This window comes from Canis aureus, chromosome 20 (genome assembly GCF_053574225.1).
Source record: "Canis aureus isolate CA01 chromosome 20, VMU_Caureus_v.1.0, whole genome shotgun sequence".
NCBI lineage: Eukaryota > Metazoa > Chordata > Mammalia > Carnivora > Canidae > Canis > Canis aureus.
Window position 1 is genome coordinate 49,732,964 of NC_135630.1, and position 23,395 is coordinate 49,756,358.

The window sequence follows — 23,395 nt, forward strand, 5'->3', positions numbered from 1 at the left end:
GCTTAGAGCCCAACAATGCAGTCCTTTTGGATGTGAAATTCTTACGTTGACATAGTCCATTTGAAGTCCCCTAGTTCATTCAGTGACTGGGCTTAATTATACATTGTATATATGTGGCTGGGACTTTTCTTCTTATTCTTATATTCTTAAATCAAGAACTAGATAAGACCTTTGAAGACCTGACAAATTAAGATTCCCTGGGAGCCCTTGCTAATGTCTTGAAAGCTCATTATATACCTTATGTTAAAGGCATTCCTTCTGCAGTATTAAGGAACATTTGCCTCTCTCCCCCTTTATTTTAACTAGAAGCAAAAATGCAAACCTTTCAATTGTTGAATTGTGAAAATAATATGAAAAAAGAGCATTATATATTCAAAAAGCAGCACAAATTCATTACAGTGTGACTTGCCTTGCTGTGCTTCTTTATCATACACTTTCATATGAACAACCCCAGAAGTCTTATTTCGTAGGACAGTGGGGTTTCTTCCATCCCTTTTGTTGCAAGTTCCCAGCTGAGCTAAGTTTTGGTCTGCCCACCACAGCTTCTTATCTAGAAAAGTGAAAAGATTTCTTCTATGAAAAAGATAATCATCTTATTAAATAATAATAAACAGCTATTAAAGTATAATACTTTCTGATTTCCTTTGTTATAGTCCCAAACTCTGTTTCTAAGGGAAACAATGAAATCCCTTTCACTCTTTCAAAAATACAAACCATCGAGATATTTTATTGTTTAAATTTTCCTCCCTCTTCTCCAATTAGAGATGCTTGTCTTAACTTTTCCTTTAAAAAAAAAAAACCAACACACAATATAAATGAAGGCATATTCAAATTAATATAGAATACAGATTATACTATTTACATACATAAACACGACCACAATAGTACTGTATTATATCTGTAAATGAATAGCAAAATCCAACCAAATATCCAAACAACAATTATAAAAAAAGAAGATTGTACTCTTTTTGTTGACGGTATGTAAGCTTTTAATAATTAGCACTCCCCACTACTGAATTACTCATAGTAACCTCTTTTCATTTTTTGCACAGCTCATGCCCCTTTCTTCAAAATTTTAACAATGTAAAGTCTCCTCAGTGTTTGTGTTGAGTGCATTTATTGAATATTGTTTTGGTAGCAGAGACTCTGCAACGTGCACAGATAAAAACAAAATAAAACAAATAGTCCTGACCCTAAGGAAACTACCATGCTGGTGAAGAGGATACATTTATTATTATTTTATTTCAAATTATCATACCAAAACTAGAAGGAAACTATTACCATTCTTATTTTATAGATGAAGAATTAAAGATTCAAAGAGATTAATTATCTCAGTTGAAGAATTAAAGATTTATAGAGATTAATTATCTCAGTTTGTTCTCTATAGTTAAGAGTCTGTTTCCTGGTTTGCCTCTCTCTTTTCCTTCATTTCCTTTTCAACTTTTTCCTTTTCTTTTCTTTTTTTTTTTTTTTTCTAAATCAGCTTTTTTTCATAGAATACCACTTCTTACTTGAAAGAACAACTGACAATCTATGCCTTTTCAGACTTAGGTATTTGGCAGATATTTCTCAAAAATGAATGAAATGGAGAAGAAAGGTGGAAGACTGACAATGCCCAACTTCAAGATTTACTATAAAGCTATGGTAATTAAGACAGTGTGGTGGTTACTTGTAGAAGAATAGACAAACAGATCAATGGAACAGAGTAGAGAGCCCAGAAATATACCCTTATAAATAAAGTTGTATTTATAAGGACAAAGGAGCAAAGGCAATACAATAGATAAAAGACAGTCTCTTAATCAAATGATGCTGGGACACTAGGGCATCTGTCTGCAAAAGACCTTTATTTACTCTTTACAAAAATTAACTCAAAATGGAACATGAAACTAAATGGAAAATGGAAAACTATAAGACTCTCAAGAGAGAACATAGGAGAAAACTTAGATGACTTTGGGTATGGTGATACCTTTTTAGTTACAATATCAAAGACATAACCCAAGAAATAAATAATTGATAAAATGGACTCATTCAAATTAGGACTTCTGCTCTGCAAAAGAAAATATCAATACTTAGAAAACAAGCCACAGACATGGAGAAAATATTTACAAAGTGTATCTCTGATAGAGAGCCATTATCAAAAATGTACAAAGAACTCTTTAAATAATCCATTTTTATAAATGGGCCAAAGACTTTAACAGACACCTCATCAAAGAATATATGCAGATGGAAAATATGCATATGAAGAGATGCTCCACATCATATGTCATCAGAGAAATGCAAAGTAACATATGAGATACCACTAGACACCTATTAAAATGTATAAAATTCAGAACACTGACAACACCAAATGCCAGTGAGAATGTGAAGCAACAAGAACCCTCATATACTGCTGATGAGAATGTAAAATGATATAGCTATTTTGGGAGGAAATTTGGTGGTTCCTTGCAAAATTAAAAATACTCTTGCCATATGATTCAGCAATCTACTCTTTGGTATTTACCCAAAGGAGTTAAAAGCTTATGTCTACACAAAAACGTACACATAGATTTTTACAGACTTATTCATAATTGCAAAAACTAGACTTAACTAGAAAAAAAGGAAAGGAAAAGGAAAGAAAAAAATAAAAGAAAAGAACCTTTATCCTTAACCACTAGAAGGTAGTCAACCTGTGGCAGACTCCATTTTGCTTACCCAACAGGCATTCTCCTCCCTGCCGACTCTGCTAAAGAAGAATTCTTTCCACAGGCAACACTCAAAATGCCAAGCACATTCTTTTGCATTCTTCTGGGCAATAGAGATGGCCATTTAACCTAATCTTGATTACAATTTCAGGGCAGGAGGGGCTTCTGTCTATGCAAAAAATCTCTGAGGACAATTGGATTCTGACAGGGTAGTACAGGGCTGTCAAATAAATGGTAGGAGATGCAGAACTGAAAGAACCATGTCCTTGTGCACCAAGCCCAGGAAGGACTATGAGGATCAGACAACAGGCATCTCAGTAGTGAGCAGCATGAAACTAGGACCATGGATAGACTGGAAAAACTACTCTAGGTTGTTGCAGTCCTCTAAAAACATACCATTCATCAATCCTAATTCTTGTTCAAGGTTCTTAAAATTTCTCATTTCCCGATATTGCCTTAAATTTAAAATTCCTTATCGAGTTTTTAAATCATGACATAATCTGAATTGATTTCACCTACTAAAATGTCTTTCCAACTTCTCTTTAGTACATGCATTTAATTCACTCTTATCTCTGCCTTTGGCTCAGGGTGTGATCCTGGAGTCCCAGGATCGAGTCCCACATCAGGCTCCCTGCATGGAGCCTGCTCCTCTCTCTGCCTGTGTTTCTGCCTCTCTCTCTTCTCTGTGTGTCTCTCATAAATAAATATGTAAAAATATTTTTCAAAATTCACCCTTATCACCTCATAAGCTATTCATTCACTTTTCAACTAAGATTGAGCATCTATTATATTTACAAAGTACTACATAGATAGTGGGAAAATGAAAGATGTCTGTCTTTATGGATCCTATGTTCTAGTGATGGAGAAAGAAAATGTAAACAAACAGGATAGAAATGACTGAAATTCCTACAAATCAACAGCAAAAATAAATAACCTAATTAACAATGAATAAAGGACTTGAATAAACATTTTTCTAAAGAAGGCATCCAAATGGCCCACATATATATGAAAAAATGCTCAATATCATCAATTATCAAGGAAATGCAAATCAAAACCACAATGAAATATCATCCTACATTTATGGCTATAATTAAAAAAATAAAAGATAAAAATGCTAGCAAGGTTATAGAGAACTTGAAACCTATGCATACACTGCCTCTGGGAATGTAAATGGCAGAGCCACTACAGAAAATATTATAGAGGTTCCTCAAAAAATTAAAAATAGAACTATGGCATGACTCAGCAATCTCACACATCTGAGTATATGTTCAAAGAAACTAAAGTCAGGATATCAAAGAAATATTAACATTTCAATGTTAATTGCAGCATAATTCAGAATAGCAAAAATATACAAACAACTGTCTGTTGAAGGATGAATGGTTAAAGAAAATGTGGTATATACACACAACGAAGTATTTTTCAGCCTTAATAACAAAGGAAATATTCTGGTAGAGAATGTTGATAATGGGGAGGCTATCAATGTAAGGGTGTATAGAGAATCTCAGTAATTTCTTCTCAATTTTGCTGTGAACCTAAAACTGTTCTAATAAAATTAAGTTCTTAAAAAAAAAAAAAAAAGCTGAAGATGTTGCCATATACAGCAACATGAATGAACCTTGGGGAACATCATGGCTAAGTAAAATTAGCCAGTCATAGAAGGACAAATACTTCATGATTCCACTTACATGAGGCACCTAAGCTTGTCAAACTCAGAAACAGAATAGAATGGTGTTGCCAGGGGTTGGAGAGAGAAGGGAATGGGGAGTTGCCGTTCAACAGATATAAAGTTGTAATGGTACATCAGCTTTACAAAAGGGGGTAAATTCTAGAGATCTGTTGTACAACTTTGTGTCAATAGTTATATTGCACACTTAAAAATCTGTAAGAGTGGATCTCGTGTTAAGTGTTCTTATCACAATATAAAAAAATAGCAAAGAAAATAACTGAAAACTTCTCCTAGTGCAATGAAAAAACATAGGCACAGTTCCATTTTTTTACTTATGTCCATTTCCCATCCTTCCTCTGCACATAATTCCAATACGGTCACCCTTAATTGCACAAGTAGAACCCCACTCTCACCGAAGTATTTCAGACTAGCATATCTGATTGATAGCATTGACTCTTCCTTCTCACTGATGCTAAGGCATCTACAGACAGAATCACATGGTTTACTGTTTAATTGTTGTTTTTCCCTTTCATTTCACTTGTACTAATTTTGACTCTTTATCCATAGATGAAAGCTCTTGAGAACAAGGATCCTGTTTTGTACTTCTTTATCTTCTTCACAGTGCTTTGCATTCCTTTGAACTGAGCATGATCTACAAATTTCCTAAATACATGTGAAATGATTGGGGAAATAAATGTCTAAAAATATCTCCCATAAGAAATCATAACTCGGAAAACATTTAAACAAAGCCATCTCTCCCATTCCCTGTTGATATTATCTTTTTAAAAATATCTCTTTTTAAATATACTTTTCAAGGATCTCTCTAACACAAAGAACTTTGGTTTTTACTCTGTATTAGAATCACATGTGTTTCTCTTGCTTTTTCTTTCTCACATTGTTATTGACTTGAATATACTAGCATCTTCAGAAATTACCAGAATGTAAAGACTGCTTGCTTAGCTTGATGTCAGTAATTATGAGTATCTCTACTCCACCATTATGGGTTAACTTGTGTGTGTCAAAATTCATATGTTGGAAGTCCCAACTCCCAGTATTTCAGAATGTAACTATTTTTAGAGACAGGGACTTCAAAGAGGTAATTAAGTTAAAATGAAGTTATTGAGATGAGTCCTAATCCAATATGACTAATGTCCTTATAAGAGAAAATTAGAAGCACTGAGCAATGTATAAAATTATCGAATCATTATATCGTACACTTGAAAATAATATAACACTGTATGTTAATTATATTAGTATCTGAGATAGAGGGAGAGGGAGAAGGAAAGAGAAAATTAGGACATAGACAAACATAGATAAACTAGGATATAGATAAATTAGGACATAGATACACACACATAGGGAAGACTCAGGGAGGAGAAGACACCCATTTATAAGTTATGGAGAGAGGCCTCAGTAGATACCAAGCACGCTGACATCTTGATCTCAAGACTCCAAGCTCCAGAACAGAGAGAAAGTAAATTTCTGTTAAGCCATTCAACCTGCGAGACTTTGTTATGTGACCCTAGCAAATGAATACATTTACAAATAGACATATTAAAGGCATTTATGAAATATAAGAAAGAATTAACATAAATAAAAAATATAAATTGATTTTGCCATATAGTCTCTAAAATCTTCATTCAAAAGAGAGGAAAAGAGAAGAGATGAGAAGAGAAAAGATAAATTTACTGAAATGCACTAAGTTCCAGGGCCTTTGCTAGGCTCTGAACATAAGCAAATATGACTGTCTCATTTAATCATCATAAATGAGATGTGATGTGTTAATACATCTCCTGTTGTTAAAGATGAGCTAACAGAAGGTCAGAAGGTGACCTTTTCCAAGGTCACACAGCAGAAGCATGGTGTTAACTCTCAGTTGGTATTAACTGAATTTCAATGCAGTTCCACTGCATAGCTCTGCTCAAAGAATGGTGTACCCACTAGACCTAATAACACTATACCCTGCAACAGAAAATTACTTGATAAATATAAAGTTTGGTCCCAGATTAAAAACAGTTGAAATATATGTTTCAGTTATTACTTTTTAAAATTATAATTATAGGGATCCCTGGGTGGCGCAGTGGTTTAGCGCCTGCCTTTGGCCCAGGGCACGATCCTGGAGACCCGGGATCGAATCCCACGTCGGGCTCCTGGTGCATGGAGCCTGCTTCTCCCTCTACTTGTGTCTCTGCCTCTCTCTCTCTGTGTCTCTCATGAATAAATAAATAAAATCTTTAAAAAAATAAAATAAAATAAAATTATAATTATGAAGTTTTAATAATACCTTACTTCTTAAAATGTATCATCAAAAGGTACCATCAAAATTGATAGCTTATTTTTATTTTTAAAATATTCAGAATATGTACTTTATTGATCTATACCAAAACTACTGACATCAATGTTTTAAAAATATATTTCCTTTAAAACTAGCCCTTTATATTTAAAATATAAAATATAATATTATGCCCAGGTACATCTCAATTACCAATAAAGGACAAATAATTTTTATATAAGTATATCCTAAAAAATACATATACAAAAAATGTTCATTTATATGAAATTCAAGTTTAACTGGGTATCCTGTATTTTATCTGGCAATTCTATTATCTCTACTCTCTTCTGAAACCCCAAAATTTATAAGAAAGCAATGAAAAATGAGAAAGTCTTTATAAAGGAAAAAAAAATAGCATGGCTAAAAAAATTGTAGTAGGTTAAAAGCAGATTGTAATTGGTGAATGACTTTATAGATAAAATGAAAATCTAGACCTGCAAAGGGAGGAATCCGGATATAAGCTACTCTGTCCTGTAAAACTTCAGAATAGGTCAGAATCTGGGAACTGTAAGATCTCTAAAAACAGGGAATTATATACCGTTGAAAGAAAGATGACTGGTTTAGTCTACTCAAGAGGAGTTAGAACAAGTGTACACAGCCAAGAGAGTGCTGCTCTTTATACCTGGTCAAAGAGTTACAGAAATACCCTCGGGTGACGATGACTGAGGACACTAAATAAGACACAACTGAGAGACTGGATACTACAATAAATATAGGGATTAAGTGATAATCTACCTTAGTGGTTCTCAAATTAGAGAATAAAATAGAATCATCTGGAGGGGGACACCTGGGTGGCTCAGTCGGTTAAGCATCTGCCTTCGATTCAGGTCATGATTCCAGGGTCCTAGAGTTGAGCCCCACATTGAACTCCTGGCTCATTAAGTAGTCTGCTTCTCCCTCTCCTCCTGCCCCTCCACCATGTTCTCTCTCTCTCTCTCTCTCTCTCTCTCTCAAATAAATAAATAAGGGGATCCCTGGGTGGCTTAGTGGTTTAGTGCCTGCCTTTGGCCCAGGGCGTGATCCTGGAGTCCCAGGATCGAGTCCCACATCAGGCTTCCTGTATGGAGCCTGCTTCTCCCTCTGCCTGTGTCTCTGCCTCTCTCTCTCTCTCTCTGTGTCTCTCGTGAATAAATAAATAAAATCTTTAAAAATAAATAAATAAATAAATAAATAATCAATCTTTTGTAAAAATGAAAAATTTTTCATTCTCAGCTGCGACAAACTGAATTTTTGTATTCTTCCCAAATGTATATATTGAAACCCTAGTGGGATGGTATTAGGAAATAGCAATTTGGACGGTAATTAGGGGCCTCCATGATGGGATCGATGACCCTATAAAAACAGAGGTAGGGATCCCTGGGTGGCGCAGCGGTTTGGCGCCTGCCTTTGGCCCAGGGCGCGATCCTGGAGACCCAGGATCGAATCCCACGTCGGGCTCCCAGTGCATGGAGCCTGCTTCTCCCTCTGCCTGTGTCTTTGCCTCTCTCTCTCTCTCTCCTCTATGTGACTATCATAAAAAAAAAAAAGAAAAAAAAAAAAAAAGAAAAATTTAAAAACAGAGCTAGTCCTATTTCTCTGCTCTCTATCATGTGAGAGTATGCCATTAGCAAGCAAGAAAGTGCGCTCTCACCAGACCCCTCTATGATGTCTTCATTACATGTCTAAATCTCTACCTTATGCCTCTCCTTTTATCTTCAACCTATTTATCCAACTGTATAGTAGATTTTTCTACTTTAAAAAAGATAGTTACCACAAACTCTTCACGACTGCAAAAACCCATTTTATTTTTCCCGTGTATGTGCCTTTCCCAATGAATTTCTGTTATGGACTTAGTGTTTATATCACCCTTCAAATTCTTATGTTGAAATCCTAAAACCCAATGTGCAGTGCCTAAGAGGTGATTCGGTAGTAAGGATGGGCCATCATGAATGGAATTTGTACCCTTACAAAGGCACCCAAAGGGTTCTCTCACTCCTTCCATCTTGGGATAGGGAGGACAGCTGTCTGTGAACCAGGAGGCAGGCTCTCACCACACACAGAATCGGCCAAAGCACCTTGATCTTGGACTTCTCAGCCTCCATTGTTAAGCTTCCCAGCCTACGCTATTTTTGTTATAGCAGCCCGAACAGACTAAACCAACTTCTCAAACTGAGTGACCCCCATTCAGTCATCAGAGATAAAAACCAGGCAGTCCCTTTTTTACCCCGACCACCTCCATGGTCTCGCCCAAGTGCCAGCCAGTCTGAGTAAACCCAGTTAATTTTTCATCCTTATTATCTCAGGAATGTTTTATTTCCTCTCCATTCCCAATGAAACTGCTGAGCTCAAGGCCTCAGCACCTGTCATTCTCTCATTGCTAAGGAAACACTAGAGTGATCTTTCCAAAATACAAATCTGAGCATATCACTCCTCTGGTGCTTCAAACTCTCCAATGGCTTTCCCCTGCCAACCCCCTAAGCAGGGCACAAAGGCCGTCCATGATTTGATGCCTGCTGAATTTTCCATCACCAGATCTATTACTGCCCCCAGTGCTCCATGTTCCAAGAATATTGAACTGCAGTCAACTCGCAATTATCCAGGGATAGATTAGCCATGCGACAGCAAAAACATGTATGGAAATAAGCAAAAGGCAGCATATTTATAAAGAAAACTAATTAAAACTACTGTGAATAAGAGAAATATCTATGCATCAGGATGAGTCTATCATTTCCAATGATTTAGGAACCATTACATTTTTACACTGTATCTCCTGCAGATCAGCAACGCCCCCCCACCTGGACAATCAGAGGTGGGTATGTTTGCTTACAGCAGCAGTCCGCCCGCCTGTTAGCTGCTCCTCTGTGCAGGAGCAGCTCTCAGTAGTTTGTCCGAAACCTAAGCAAAAACCCGTTCCTTATGGCTGTGATGGAACTAGACGTCCCTCTGCTCTGCTACCACTTGGTTTTTGTTGTTTCTCTTAAACAGAGAATTTGGAAAAGGACAGTGTAGGGGGGATGAAGAGCACTGCAGAACAAAGCCCAGAATTCTGTGTTGAAGCCTCCGTGACCTTGAACTGACAGTTATGGTCCTAAACCCTCGATTCATTGTTATAGTGCGAGCATTGCCTCATTGAGAGCTGAAGGGGCAGTCTGAGGTTATAGGGAGAAAAACTTGAGAATGGCAGGTAATTTAATTTCCAAGTTGATGGCTTCACTGTGTTGCCAGTGAACTAGTATTCGTGCAATGATGGAAAGAATGACAGTGAGAGGGAGGAATTAGCTGACAAAGACAAAGCAGTTCCTAATAACTGCTTGCCAGGGTGTTTAGGGGAAAAAAAAAAAAAGTAGAGTTTATTCAATGAAAACTGATATTACCTGAGACTGTTTTCATTAGAAACAGGGACTGGAGAAAGAGCAGGAGGAGGCGCCTCAAATAGACTATTTGGACACTTTAATTACATACATTTATATTAAATATTCATCTTGTATCACAGTTGCGTTTAATTGTGCCTGCACTGGGTTCTACTTGTGTCCCCCTTCCATTTTCCCATAATCTCAGTTAATAGGTTAATATATTGTTGACAGTATATGTAATTTTCCCAAACGATGATTCACAAACATCTCTATGCTTTTTTGCATTTGCCCTCAGTTTACTTCCTTACCTCCACTGCTATATCCACCTCTACTCCCATTATCTGAATAATGGACACACATGTAGATTTTCTGACTCAATTAACTAAGAGACACCTCTGTTTGGAAGCTTTGATTGCCCTCAAAAGGTAGAGTGGTTCACCTGATTCTTTGTGATCTGTGGTTTGTGTATAATTATATAACATTCATAATCCTCTAACACTTTGTTAACTTACACGCATGTCTCCTTATTTAAAATATAAGATTCTTCAGGGCAGGAGTTATGTCTTATTAATTCTCGCCCTCCATACATACGTTAGTCACGTGGATGGTTTTCAAGGCTGAGGGTCACTGGAGTAGGTAAAGGATGTGATTTGGAGTCCTACATACCTGTTTTGATGCCTGGCAGGGACACTTAGTCTCTGGGTGATCCTGAGAAACTTACTTGGACACTTAATACTTGTCTCCCCATATATAAAATGAGAAAACTCCTACCATACTCACATAATATATGAAGTATCAGCTAAGTGATTCGAATGGTAGAGACAATATTTAGTAGCTTAGTGAATAAACAGATGAATGAGTCAACAGAAAATCTGAAATATGCATGTGAATATACATATGATATGAATATACATACAATATTCACATGTGAATATCACATATACATGTGAATATCATATAAATTGTTAAGAAAAATATTTCTACTCATTAATAGTAGAAATGTGCAGGGAATTACTTTTTCAAAATGAGGGATGGATTTGCATTTATTTTTCTATGATTTTATACTCCTTCTCTTGTGGCTAATGAAGGGTAGAGCATAACACGCCACACCAATATGCTCACCTGCGTCATAAGGACTATTTTATTTTGACCTGATTATTTTGAGAAATAGCAGACACAGCAGAAGCTCTGAAAACAGTATTATCTACCCCTTTTTAAGGGATATTTATGTTAGAAAGGAGGCCTGTACCACGAAGAGAGTTAATACCAGAGATAATTTACCAGAGAAACTTTCTGTATTGCAGGACAACTTTTGTTTACCAAACATTTTCCTCTTCTCACCTTCCCATTATTTTCTCCCCTTTGAAGTTCCACTCTTGTCTCTTTCTTTAGCTAAGGATGATATATAAGCCTCAATCATCTGGCTGCCTTTCCACTCTCCTATCTTTTGGGAACTTCTATACACACATACAAATTATTTTTTCTCCTGTTAATTTCCCCTTTATTACAGGGGCCTCTCAGTCAAGAATCTACAAGAGTAAAAAATGGAAAATTATTTTTTCTCCTCTATACTAGTTATAATCATTAGCATGGGGTTGGTTGAAATTAGTAGTGTGATTCTTGACAGTGGAAAAGAATTACGATATTTGGGCAGCTGAGTGGCTCAGTTGGTTAAGCGTCTGCCTTAAGCTCAGGTCATGATCTCAGACCACAGGAGTCTGCTTCTCCTTCTCCTCTGCCCCTCCCCCTCTGCTTGTGCTCTCTTTCTTTCTCTCTCAGATAAATAAATAAAATATTTTTAAAAAGGAATTATGCTATTTGTCTGTGGTGTTAACTCCAAAGGTGATCATCAAGTCCAGGTTGTCACAAGATGATCTATTAGGGTAGGAAAAATACAACATTAGAATTTCCATTTATAGGGATGCCTGGGTGGCTCAGCAGTTGAACATCTGCCTTCCACTCAGGGCATAATCCTGGAGTCCCAGAATGGAGTCCCACATCGGGCACCCTGCATGGAGCCTGCTTCTCCCTCTGCCTATGTCTCTGCCTCTCTGTGTTCCTCATGAATAAATAAATAAAGCCTTAAAAAAAAAAGAATTTCCATTTATAGTTGTAATTATAAACCAGTGAGTTTATTAATGTTCAAAGAAAATAACTATTTTTGTTTGATATTTACTTATACATTTTTTAAGTAAAAGGTTTTAGAGAATCATCCCCCCCCCCCCCCCCCAATTAAGGGCCCCCTTGCTTTAGAAAGGTTGAAAGAGGGTTAAGTTAGGTGATGGCTTTCCCCTTTTGGATTGAATTGTGTGCCTCTCAAATTCATATGTTAAATCTTTAACCCCGATGTGACTGCACTTGGAGATAAGGTCTTTAAAGAGGTAACTAAGGCTCATGAGGTTATAAGGGTTGGGTCCTAACCCAATATCACTGTGATTATTTAAGTTTAAGAAGAGATACTAGTGGTGTGGGCACAGAGTGGAGACCACAAGAGGACATGGAGTGAAGGCGGCCATCTGCAAGCCAAGGAGGCCTGAGGAGAAACAGAACCCGTTGACTTCTTTTTGTTGTTGTTGTTGACTTCTTGATCTTAGAATTTCACCCTCCAGATCTGTGAGATAATAAATTTCCACTGTTTAAGCTACTCAGTCTATAGTGTTTTGTTATGGTAGCCTTAGCTGACTAATACACTGCCCCATATCTACTAGTTTGTTAAAAGCATCCTGGGGAAGTTATTAAAAAGAGTCTTCGATATTTTGAAGGACCAGCCCCTAAATTGCAAGTGGATCTGAACCTTACCCTAAAGTCCATGCCATTTACCTACATCCAAATTCTTTTTTTTTTTTTTAAGATTGTATTTATTCATGAGAGACAGACACAGAGACAGAGAGAGAGAGAGAGAGAGAGAGAGAGGCAGAGACAGCCAGAGGGATAAATAGGCTCCATGTAGGGAGCCTGATGTGGGACCAATCCCAGGACCCCAGGATCATGCTGTGGGCAGAAGGCAGGCACTAAACTGCTGAGCCACCCAGGTGTCTCTACATCCAAATTCTTTCTAAGACCTCTATTCCTTCCACTTCCACGGGTACGACAGCAGTGCAAGCTATCACAATCTCTCATCTAAACTCCTCCTGTAACAGACTCTTGAAGTTTTCCAACTTCTATTCTTGCCTCTCCCATAGCCCAATCTTCACACATCATCAAATAATAATTCTAAAACACAACCAGATTATAAAACTCCTGTTTAACCCTTCAACTGGCTATTAGAATAAACCCCTTAGTCTTCACCATATTGGGCATATTCCTCAGCATCTCTCCCTGTAGCCCCCATCTCCTCTGGAACAAAGCTCCTGCCCCTCTAGCTGCATTAACCACAATGTGACAAGCACTTTTTGCCCTTGAGGCCTTTGTATTTTCTATTTTCTCTGCCCAGAAAGTTCTTCCTTGGAAATTTTCACAAGGCTAGATATTTCTTGCTATTCTGGTGTAAGCCCAAATAGCACCTCTTTGTCAAGGTCTTCCGGGAAGCTGTTTTCCAAACAGAGATAGCCAGAATGAAATTCTCTGTTCCTGGTAATCAAATAACATATAAAATAGTATCCAGGAAGAATTAATCTCTGTAGACCTTGTCCTAAATATATCTTTATTATTATGTTAAGGTCTTGGTTTTTAGTTTTTGGAAGAAGTCTGAAGGATGGAAAGGCTTAGAAGATAATAATCAGGATGCAGAAGGGTCTGAAAACCATGCCACTCTGCCTGGAACAAAACAAAACAAAAAACTAGGTGTCTTACCAGATAGCTCATGTGTGGAGAGCAGGGAAAAATAGTACTACTGTTTTCATCAACTGACAAAATGCTTATGAGAGCAAAAGAAGATGACTGGTGAGGCCTTAAAAATCTGTAAACAATTTGACCCAGAAATGCTACCTCTAAAACTGTACCCTAAGCTCAGCAAATAACTAGTTATTAGGATAGCCACCACAATATTTATAATTTCAAAAAAAAAAAAGAAAAGAACTTTAAAATCTATTTATATATACGTGATTATTTAAGTAAAATATCATATAAGTGTATAGTAGAAAATTATGTAAACATTAAAATGACATTGTAGAAACACATTGATCGAGAAAGCAATGTTTCAGACAAATTAAAAGTGAAAAGAAGTTTACATGTAATTAAAAAGACGTCACAAATTTTAACCTAAGCTTTATTATTTTTTTTAAAATTTTATTTATTTGACAGAGCACAAGCAAAGGGAGCAGTAGGCAGAAGCAAAAGGAGAAGCAGAGCAGAAAGCTTGATGTGGGCTATCCCAGGATCCTGGGATCATAACCTGAGCCAGAGGTAGACACTCAACCTATTGAGCCACCCAGATGCCCCTAACCCAAGCTTTAAACCACAGTTTTACAACAACAATTGTTGATATTTTTAAGTGTTATTATTTTTGCCCATTTTTATAATAATTTACTGTATTAGCATTCATATTATGTGACTTTAACATCAATTTCAAGTAATTTAAGTCATCTTTTTACAGTGCGCTTGAGAATTTTTTTCCTTTAATATATGAGAATTAACTACCATTTTATTCTTGTTTGAACACAGTATATGATAAGGTTCTATTATTTTAAAGATGATTCAAATTGGATAAATTGCTGTTCTGTCCTTATTATTAAACTATGTAAACTATGAGTGTTGTTGTTACAGTTACTACCCAAGTCTTAATACTGCCAAACAATTAATATGATAAAATTTACTGATCTAGAAATATATGTGTGAGTATAAATATAAATACATTACTGGGAAAAGATTAAAAAATAAAAGGTCACAAATGATCTTTGGTGATTCCATTTGACATGTTTTTGCTTTTCTCAAATAGTTTAATGTATCTGTTCACTTGAAAATAAAAACATGAAAAACCTTCATATTATAGTACGTGTCAGGGGAAAAGCTGCCCATTTAAATAATCAGTTAGCAAAATATTATGTCATTGAAACTCAATACTTTCAATGGAGTTGAATGAGGTATCTGCCAGCTGGAGCACACTCTTTTTTTTTAATTTTTATTTATTTATGATAGGCACACAGAGAGAGAGAGAGAGAGAGAGAGAGAGAGAGGCAGAGACACAGGCAGAGGGAGAAGCAGGCTCCATGCACCGGGAGCCCGATGTGGGATTCGATCCCGGGTCTCCAGGATAGCGCCCTGGGCCAAAGGCAGGCGCCAAACTGCTGCGCCACCCAGGGATCCCTGGAGCATACTCTTGAATCAGAAAATAAAAATAAAATTGTTTTATAAAGTGAGCATCATTCTATTTCCTTTATCTTATATTTTATTAAATCATGAATGTCATAATTTAAATATGAAGTATAAAATAAGAAAGAATGCATGTACCCTTTATAAAGAAATCCAGAATGAGTGTTCTTATATGATCACTTCATTGTGATCTACCAGAAATCTATTAGATAAGGAGTCTGTGTTTGACATAGATAACAATATAATATTCCTGAAAAAGGAATATAATTCTGAATTTGCAAATAATACATTTCTGCATCTGAAATTTTAAAAAAAATAGTCACTTATTGATATAAATGTTTTTATGAAGAAAGATGATCTGGTGATGTGATTTTTGTCATTCTACATCAAGTAACTGCCAAATCTGATGAGATTTCTTACAATCAGAATTCCCTACAATGAATCTGGATGGCAAAATAACACAAGAAAAAAATACACACACACACACATACACTATATACACACAAATGCTTAGATATGATTTGTATGGAAATATTTTAGGGGTATATGAATTGTTTCAAAAGGAGAAAAACATGGGAGCTGTTCATATCAATTTTCAAATAATTGAATGTAGTTAAATAATTCTGAAATTTTACTGATAGCATATGTTATGCTTACATCCTATAACTAAAAAGTTTTTATGTATTTTGTCCATCCATAGAAATATAAGAAATATTCCAGCTTAAGAGATCTTCAACATATTTGCCACAATTAAAAGCTATCTTGGTGATAACAAGGTCAAATAATCCTTAAAACACACACACACACACACACACACACACACACACACACACACGGAAAAATGTTTCTCTTCTAAATTGAAATCGTAATAATCCTTACCATGCTACATGTATTATTTTTGTATTAGTTACTGCACTAACCCAAGAATCCTCTTGTAAAAGTTTCTGGGTCACCTAGCTGTCCTTCTAAATCTCATCACATCTTTTAGGCAAAGCTCTTACCTCTATTCTAAGATTATAGTCTTTTTTTCTGCCACACATAATCTCATTTGAAGTCAATTCAGGGAAAAATAATCTCATCACTGGCCTTTTGAGTACTGTCCATCTTTGATACATCTATATTGCAAGCTACATAGAACAATTTTACATATAATTTAAAAACCTAAGAGCACCATATTTTTAAAAGGTGCAGAAGATTTATGTTCTTTCATTTTTTTCCCCTATACAACTCAGAATATTTCTTGATTGGCCATGTTTAAATATGGAGCACTATTAATTAGAATTAAATTGATGAGGACATTTATTTCAACTTAATAATGCTTAATATTATCTTCACATTATATGAGATTGTACTGATGCTAATTATGGAAAGGGGAAATAAAAGAGAAATTTAAACATATTGATGTCCAGGTACTTTTTTTTTTTTTTTCATTTACCTGACTCTAGGTATATAGCCTGATTTGACTTGAATAGAATTGCCAAATAGCACAAAGGATGCAAGTTTGATTGTTTAACTTCAGTTTAAGTGAATAACATTCCAAGTTATTTGTTACTTTCCAACATGGGACAGTACCTACAGTATATTGGCTGACTTGGGAAATCATCTCTATGGTTCTCTTGACCTGCTTTCAAGATTCATTACATTGCTGTTGTAATTGTATTAACTCAAAAGTCTATTATAAATCTAAAACATGTCTTTTTGTACTCTACACACTTTCTTCTTTTTCAATGAAAGAGAAGACATGGGGCAATATAAAACCCTTATGGCTCTACTCAAAGAAAAATATGCATTTTCAAATTTGTTCTTTTTTTCAATGCCATAATCATGAATAATGTAAATTTATTTTTTCCTGAAAAAAATGATTCCAGAAAAAGTTAACCTTTAATAGTTTACAAAGGGGAGACAATCACTATTTAATGCTTTTAAGTATGGTAAAGCTGAGATGACTTAATTATACCATTTATGTTAATGAGACCATTCTCTGATCACTAATTATAATCTGGTTACAAAAATAGTACCATGATGTACTTTGCTATTGTAGTATTTATCCCTTCTGTTAGGTAATTAGCATTAAGAAGAGCAACATATTGGAACACAGCAATTTAAGGTGACAAAAATTGCTGGAATAGTATCACATATAGTCCTTTGGAGATTTCTCGTAGTACTTTTAATGTAAATTTTGATGGGCTATTAGTTTTCATTAATGGTAGTTTGAGTACTTACAGAAGACAACTATGTACTATACTTAGTGCTGGGCAAACTGCCTGGATATATTTCATATATTACTGTTACTTTAATGAATAGTGTTATGGCAATTAGAAGACTGATGGCTTAGAAAATTTAGGTGGATATATTTGAAGTTCTTTGCACTAAATGACATTGCTTGGTATACGATAAAAAGTATCTTATCCTTTTTTGAAAAGTATGATTTGAAAGGAGAATTACTTTAAATATATAGCATAATTATAGTGCATTTAAAATAAACTGATTTCTATATATCAAATTACTGACAGAGATGCAATATAAGTAACAATTACATCACTAGATCTTTTGCTGAAAAATAGACATAAACACAGTTTTTTAGTAAATAGATTATCTTTTGAATTTTTTTAATTGATATGTTAGTTAGCTTTTCATTACTTGTGTGTTTTTAAGTAGAACACACATAATCCAAGTATAAAAACAATAAGTTACGTAAATATCTAATATAAATGCACTGATGATCATTTGTATATCTAAGAGAATTAACATTTTTTTAAACCTTGAGATACAACTGGGGTTATTTTTCTGTTTTTAAAGATTCTAAATTAAAAGAACCATTTTCGGGCAGCCTGGGTGGCTCAGTGGCTTGACACTGGCTTCAGTCCAGGGCCTGATCCTGGAGACCCGGGATCGAGTCCCATGTCAGGCTCCCTGCATGGAGCCTGCTTCTCCCTCCGCCTGTGTCTCTGCCTCTCTCTGTGTGTCTCTCATGAATAAATAAATAAAATCTTAAAAAAAAAAAAGAACCATTTTCAAGCATTATATACCATCTTTCTTGAATGTTTTCTACTGATTAATACCTTATAGATATATGATCTGGTACCTAGAGATCACTCTCTCAAAAAAAGTCAGGCTGTTTTGTTGTGTTTTGGTTTTTGTAATAAGTTAATATTCTTTCTAAATCCAGATAATTTTAACTGGCATAATACAATTGCATAAACATATAAATCATTAAAGCTCTTAATTTTAAAACAATTGAAATTAAAGCAACAAAGAGTTCTTCAAAGTTAAGTGTTCTAAAAAACCATAATTGTTTTCTTCATATGATTAATTTTATGTTTTTTTAATTTCTATAAACATTAACCATAACAGCTTGAAATAATCATATTTACTAGAAATTTCTCTTCTTATTAAAATATATAATTATTAATAGTAACATTGTATGTAATAAATTGGAAATAAAGTAAAACACATGGGGCAGAACTAATTCCATCATCATTAAGAATTTCATAAACTTGAAAGCTAAAATCTTTAGAGAAGTAAAGTTATTGTAGATTTCTACTCCTAGCTCATACTATAAGCATAAGTTAACTATATATTCTATTGTAGTAGACTACTTTAGTGGCAGCACATGAAATGTCAAGTATTTTTTAAGCAGAATAAAACTTTAATGGAGGGGGAAAATAAATTAAATCACTATAGCAATAAAAAAAAATAGGCTCTTCATCTAAAAGTAAGAGGTGTTCAAAAATATGGTTAAACAGTCAATTTTCACTTCCTGTTCTTTCTTCCTTACATGTTCTTCCCCCACATACCTGAATTACTCATTCCCTCACTTCCTTCAGATTTCTCCTCAACTGTCATTTTCCAGTGAAAATTGCTGTGACCTCTCCACGCAAAATTGACATTTTTCTGGCGCCTTCTCCTCAACTTAACTCTGCACTCCTTATTCTTATGCCATGGTTGAATTTTCTCCATTAGTACCTTCCATCACCTGACAAACTTTATTTCTCTTGTGTATTTGCTTATACATTTGTTTTCTCCCACTGGGAATATCAGTCCCTTAATGATGGATTTGTTACCTGCTGTAAGTTCTGTTGACTCTCTAGCACCTAAATTAGTGCCTGGCTCATAATAATCACTTGGCAAACTGTTGAGTAAACGAATTGAAATTGGGGCAAATAAATTGCTATCTGCATTATAATACAAAATATATAAGACTAAGATATGTATAAACATAGAGACCCAAGTCCAGACTCTTTTTTTATTAAGTTACATTTAAAATAAAGAAAACAGAAAGAATCTTTTTGATAGAGGTTTCTCAGCCTCAGCACTACTAGCATTTTGAGCCAAATAGTTCCTTGTTATGGAAGGCTACCCTGTGCCTTTTAAGATGTGTACCAGTATCCCTGTTTTACACCCACTAGAATGAGAGCAGCAACCTCTCTATCCAGTAGTTGTGACAATCCAAAATGTTTTCAGACATTCCCAAATGTTGCCTGGTAGACAAAATTGCCGTGGGTTGAGAATAACTTGCATAGTGAAAAGAGATCTAACTTTGGAGTTAGAATTATGTTAGAAACCCTCTTTGACCTTGGACAATCTGCATTGTTTGCAGCAGTAACACTGCAGTCAGAATGTCTTCTTTGCATGGTCACCGTGTCCATTAGCACTGATATGTGTATCTTTAGAGAGTAGATGCTCTGCAAATAACAGAAGTGAGCAGTGCAGCATAATGGATAAAAATATAATTTAAAAAAATATACCTGAATCTGTATTTTCAACTAAAGATATGCATGCATGTGATAAAAATTGGAGCAGTCTCTATAGCCTTTTTGAACCTAGCTGTTGCTAATTAAAAATTCATTTTGGCTAATAGTTCAAAGCAATATATAGATTTATCTCATATTTAATAGCTGCACTATATTTCACTATACAGATATTTCATGATTCACTTGGCTAGTCATTTATAATAGATAGACAGGTTTTATCCCTTGACTTTTCTAATCACAAGTAAAACTTCAAAATATAGTCTTGCATACATCCCAGTGCCCATATATCATAGTGTAACTATGTCTACAGGACAAATTCCTAGAAGAAACACAGACTTTAAAGTCTAAGAATCATGGACTAGGAAGCTTGCTACACTATTTATTAACTATGTAACCCTGGGTGATTAATTTAGGCTAGCTGAGCCTCTGGTGGGACCTGTGGAATAAGCAGTGTTAATGGTACCTGTCTCAGGAGATTGCTGTGAGAATTGCATGAGGTAGGATTTGTAAATTAAATACTAGAATGCTTTATTTATTTAAACTGTCAATTATTATTATTAAATAGAATAATGCTGTTAGGCCCAGCTGTGGAAGATTACCCTGAAGAGCCCAAACCATTCCAAATACTAAAGTTTTCATTTCATTTTGGAAGTCTTTTATTTGTGGGTGTTTATGAGTATTTTATGTTCTTCTGCCGTTAAGCTGTTTAGTTTCTCTGAGAACAAACACAATCCAATATAACCCTCTCTTCCTGCATTTCTATATACATATGCATATATAATAAGTGCCAGAAATAATTGACTATATTTTATACATTTATCTTATTACTCATTTTTCTCTTTCCAATTTAAATCATTATATTATAAAATATTTTCTCTTAAAGTTTATTTCAATGCATCCTTAAATTCTACATTTATGATTGTGATCATTTTGCATAAACATTTATGCTTTGAAAATATATTTTGATTGCTGTGGCAGATGTTTTTGCATGTAGTTGGTCATTGTTTTATTTATTCATACATTCTATTACTACTTACTGAAATGTACTCAGTGTAAAGCATCTTGCTGTCTGTCATGAATGATGCATATATGAATAAAATGTCCCAAATTATGGAGAAGTGAGACAGATTCACACATTAGAAAAGACAGAAAAAAAATCCACTATATTAGGAAAATATAAAGGGGTCCAGAGGGGAGAAAAATCTCAAATTACATGAAGGCAAAGTTGAAATAGGCCTTGAAGGATGGCATTTCACCCATTAGGGTAGCTGATAAATATGGAAAATAGTCAAGGAACAAGAAATAGCAAGACAGAGAGAAGTAAGTAGGGCATAAATAGATACAGGGGGACCTCTGTTGGATGTATCACATCTGACTGACGGGAAACAAGGGTAGAGGTGGATCACATGAACAACCAAGTTGTGACCAGGAATGCTCTTCCCAGTATTGGAAACTGAACTTCAGTCAGTACCTCAGGTGAATTCTGGGGGAGTGAATGTTCACAAATCTCATTGGCCCTAAATTTCTTTTTCTGGAAGGTGGGACTAATACTGCTTTGGCTTCTAACACATCTTACTGACTCTGGGTTCCTTTATCTATAAAATGAAACTAATAATGCTCTCACAACCTTTGGTGAGTGAAAAGGAGTTACGTTGTGAGTGCTTTTCAGACCCTCAAATGTTATGGCTAAGAAGGGGTTGCCGCAGCTGGTCTGAACATAGCAGATCTTGATAGTCTGGAGACTGGAGATTCAGAGTGAAAAAAGGTTAAGGGGCCCATTAGTCCAAACAAAAAGTTGTTAAGAATTTAGCTAGACTGTGAAAGAAAAAACAACAGACCAAACAAACAATGAAACAAATAAAGGGGGGTTGAGCTGTCAATTATAAAGGAAGATTGTCAATCCAAGGGACAGAGAAAGGGGTTGATAGAGGATTTTAAAAAAGAAAAGGAAGGACGGGCGGGAGGGAAAACTTTCACAAAAAACATGGGCATGATTGAAACTAAGTTTTAGCCTTTTTCGCATTCAGAGGGAGAGAAATATTTGGCAAGCTTTGATTTAAAAACTAAACAAGCCAACAAAACCCTGCACTTGACAACATGTAAAGTGGACTTGCACTGTACAAAACAGGAAATTACTCCTTAAGGTGGATTATTAAAGTTAAGAATTTGTAAGTTATCAGACCCGTTCCTTGTCATACAAAGACAGCATATATGATCCCTCACACTAAATTTTACGTTGAACTTCTGAGTCCTCAGTCTAAGGACTGTAGCAAGACTAAAATGCACCACCCTCACAGCCTGTCACCTGCCATCATTTACAATACCTCGCAGGTGCCATAACAACCTGCCACGATAATTCATTTTAAGTAAAGTAGAAAAAAAAAAGGCTTTCAATGATTTCTGCATGCCAGTTTTACTGAGTTGTTTGTTGTATGCATATTTTTCCACATTCCTATCATTATTTATAAGGTATATTATCTATCTGAGGACAAAAATAAGTATGCAAACTGAGTACTAGATATGCTTTATTTTTAATAAATCCTAACATCAGTCATTATATCAAGTAATATCTTGCTGAAAAGAATACAGATACATATAAAAAAATTGAGAAATCAGCCAAGAAAGCGTAAATGTTACTGTAGGTAAAAACTAATTTTTTGGGGATTAGCTTAGCATTTCTTTCCTCAGGTCAGCATGGAGACAATTGTAACTGCTTTGTTGTAGAAACTCTCCTGGGAAGGTGGGAAACACCTATTCTGCAACAATATTAACACTATATTCATTCCTAAGCAAATAAATATGAACTTCTCTGATACTCAGATGGTTCTGGATGCATTTTAATCTGTCAGCCTTGGCTTTCCCATGACAAACTATCCATGTGCTGAGACTCTCCACAGCAGCTATTATGATGACCTCAAATCTGTGAAGTGAGCCTATGAAAAGTATAATCAAATATCCGTAGGAATTCTATTTGTTAAAGCCTTCCAAGGGCTCTTGAAAGAGCAAATTAATTTATTTGGTTAACACTGACTTAAAACAAGTGTGTGCATAACCAAATCAAGAGAAGTGAAAAGCCAACTTTTTACTCAGTAAAAAGGGTTGAGTTTGTTTTTGATAGGAGACTGAAAACGCACATGAAACGTGCCTTTCTCTCCTTCTTTATTGATCCTAACAGTAGCCCCAATTCAATATCCTTCTCATATTTACATATTAAGCCTATTTGGGCAAATTGTTACTTGAAACAGATCAATAGGATGATATATTTAAACTATGATCGAGAACAGAAAAAATCAGCTGAGAGAATTTAGGTATTCATAGAAAATGCATAATTAAAGATTTTTTTTTTTTTTGCCTTTACCTGTGACTCAATCTTTTATTTT

At 35.2% G+C, this 23,395-nt stretch overlaps 1 protein-coding gene across 10 annotated transcripts in view; it reads right to left on the reverse strand.

The window, feature by feature from the left end:
• LRP1B (LDL receptor related protein 1B) overlaps window positions 1-23,395 on the reverse strand; it is a 1,828,472-nt gene that overhangs the window by 504,558 nt on the left and 1,300,519 nt on the right. For all 10 annotated transcript variants that reach the window (XM_077861563.1, XM_077861564.1, XM_077861559.1 and 7 more), the window contains one exon: window positions 406-550. In XM_077861563.1, coding sequence (XP_077717689.1) covers window positions 406-550 — 145 coding nt within the window. The remainder of the gene's footprint in view (window positions 1-405; window positions 551-23,395) is intronic.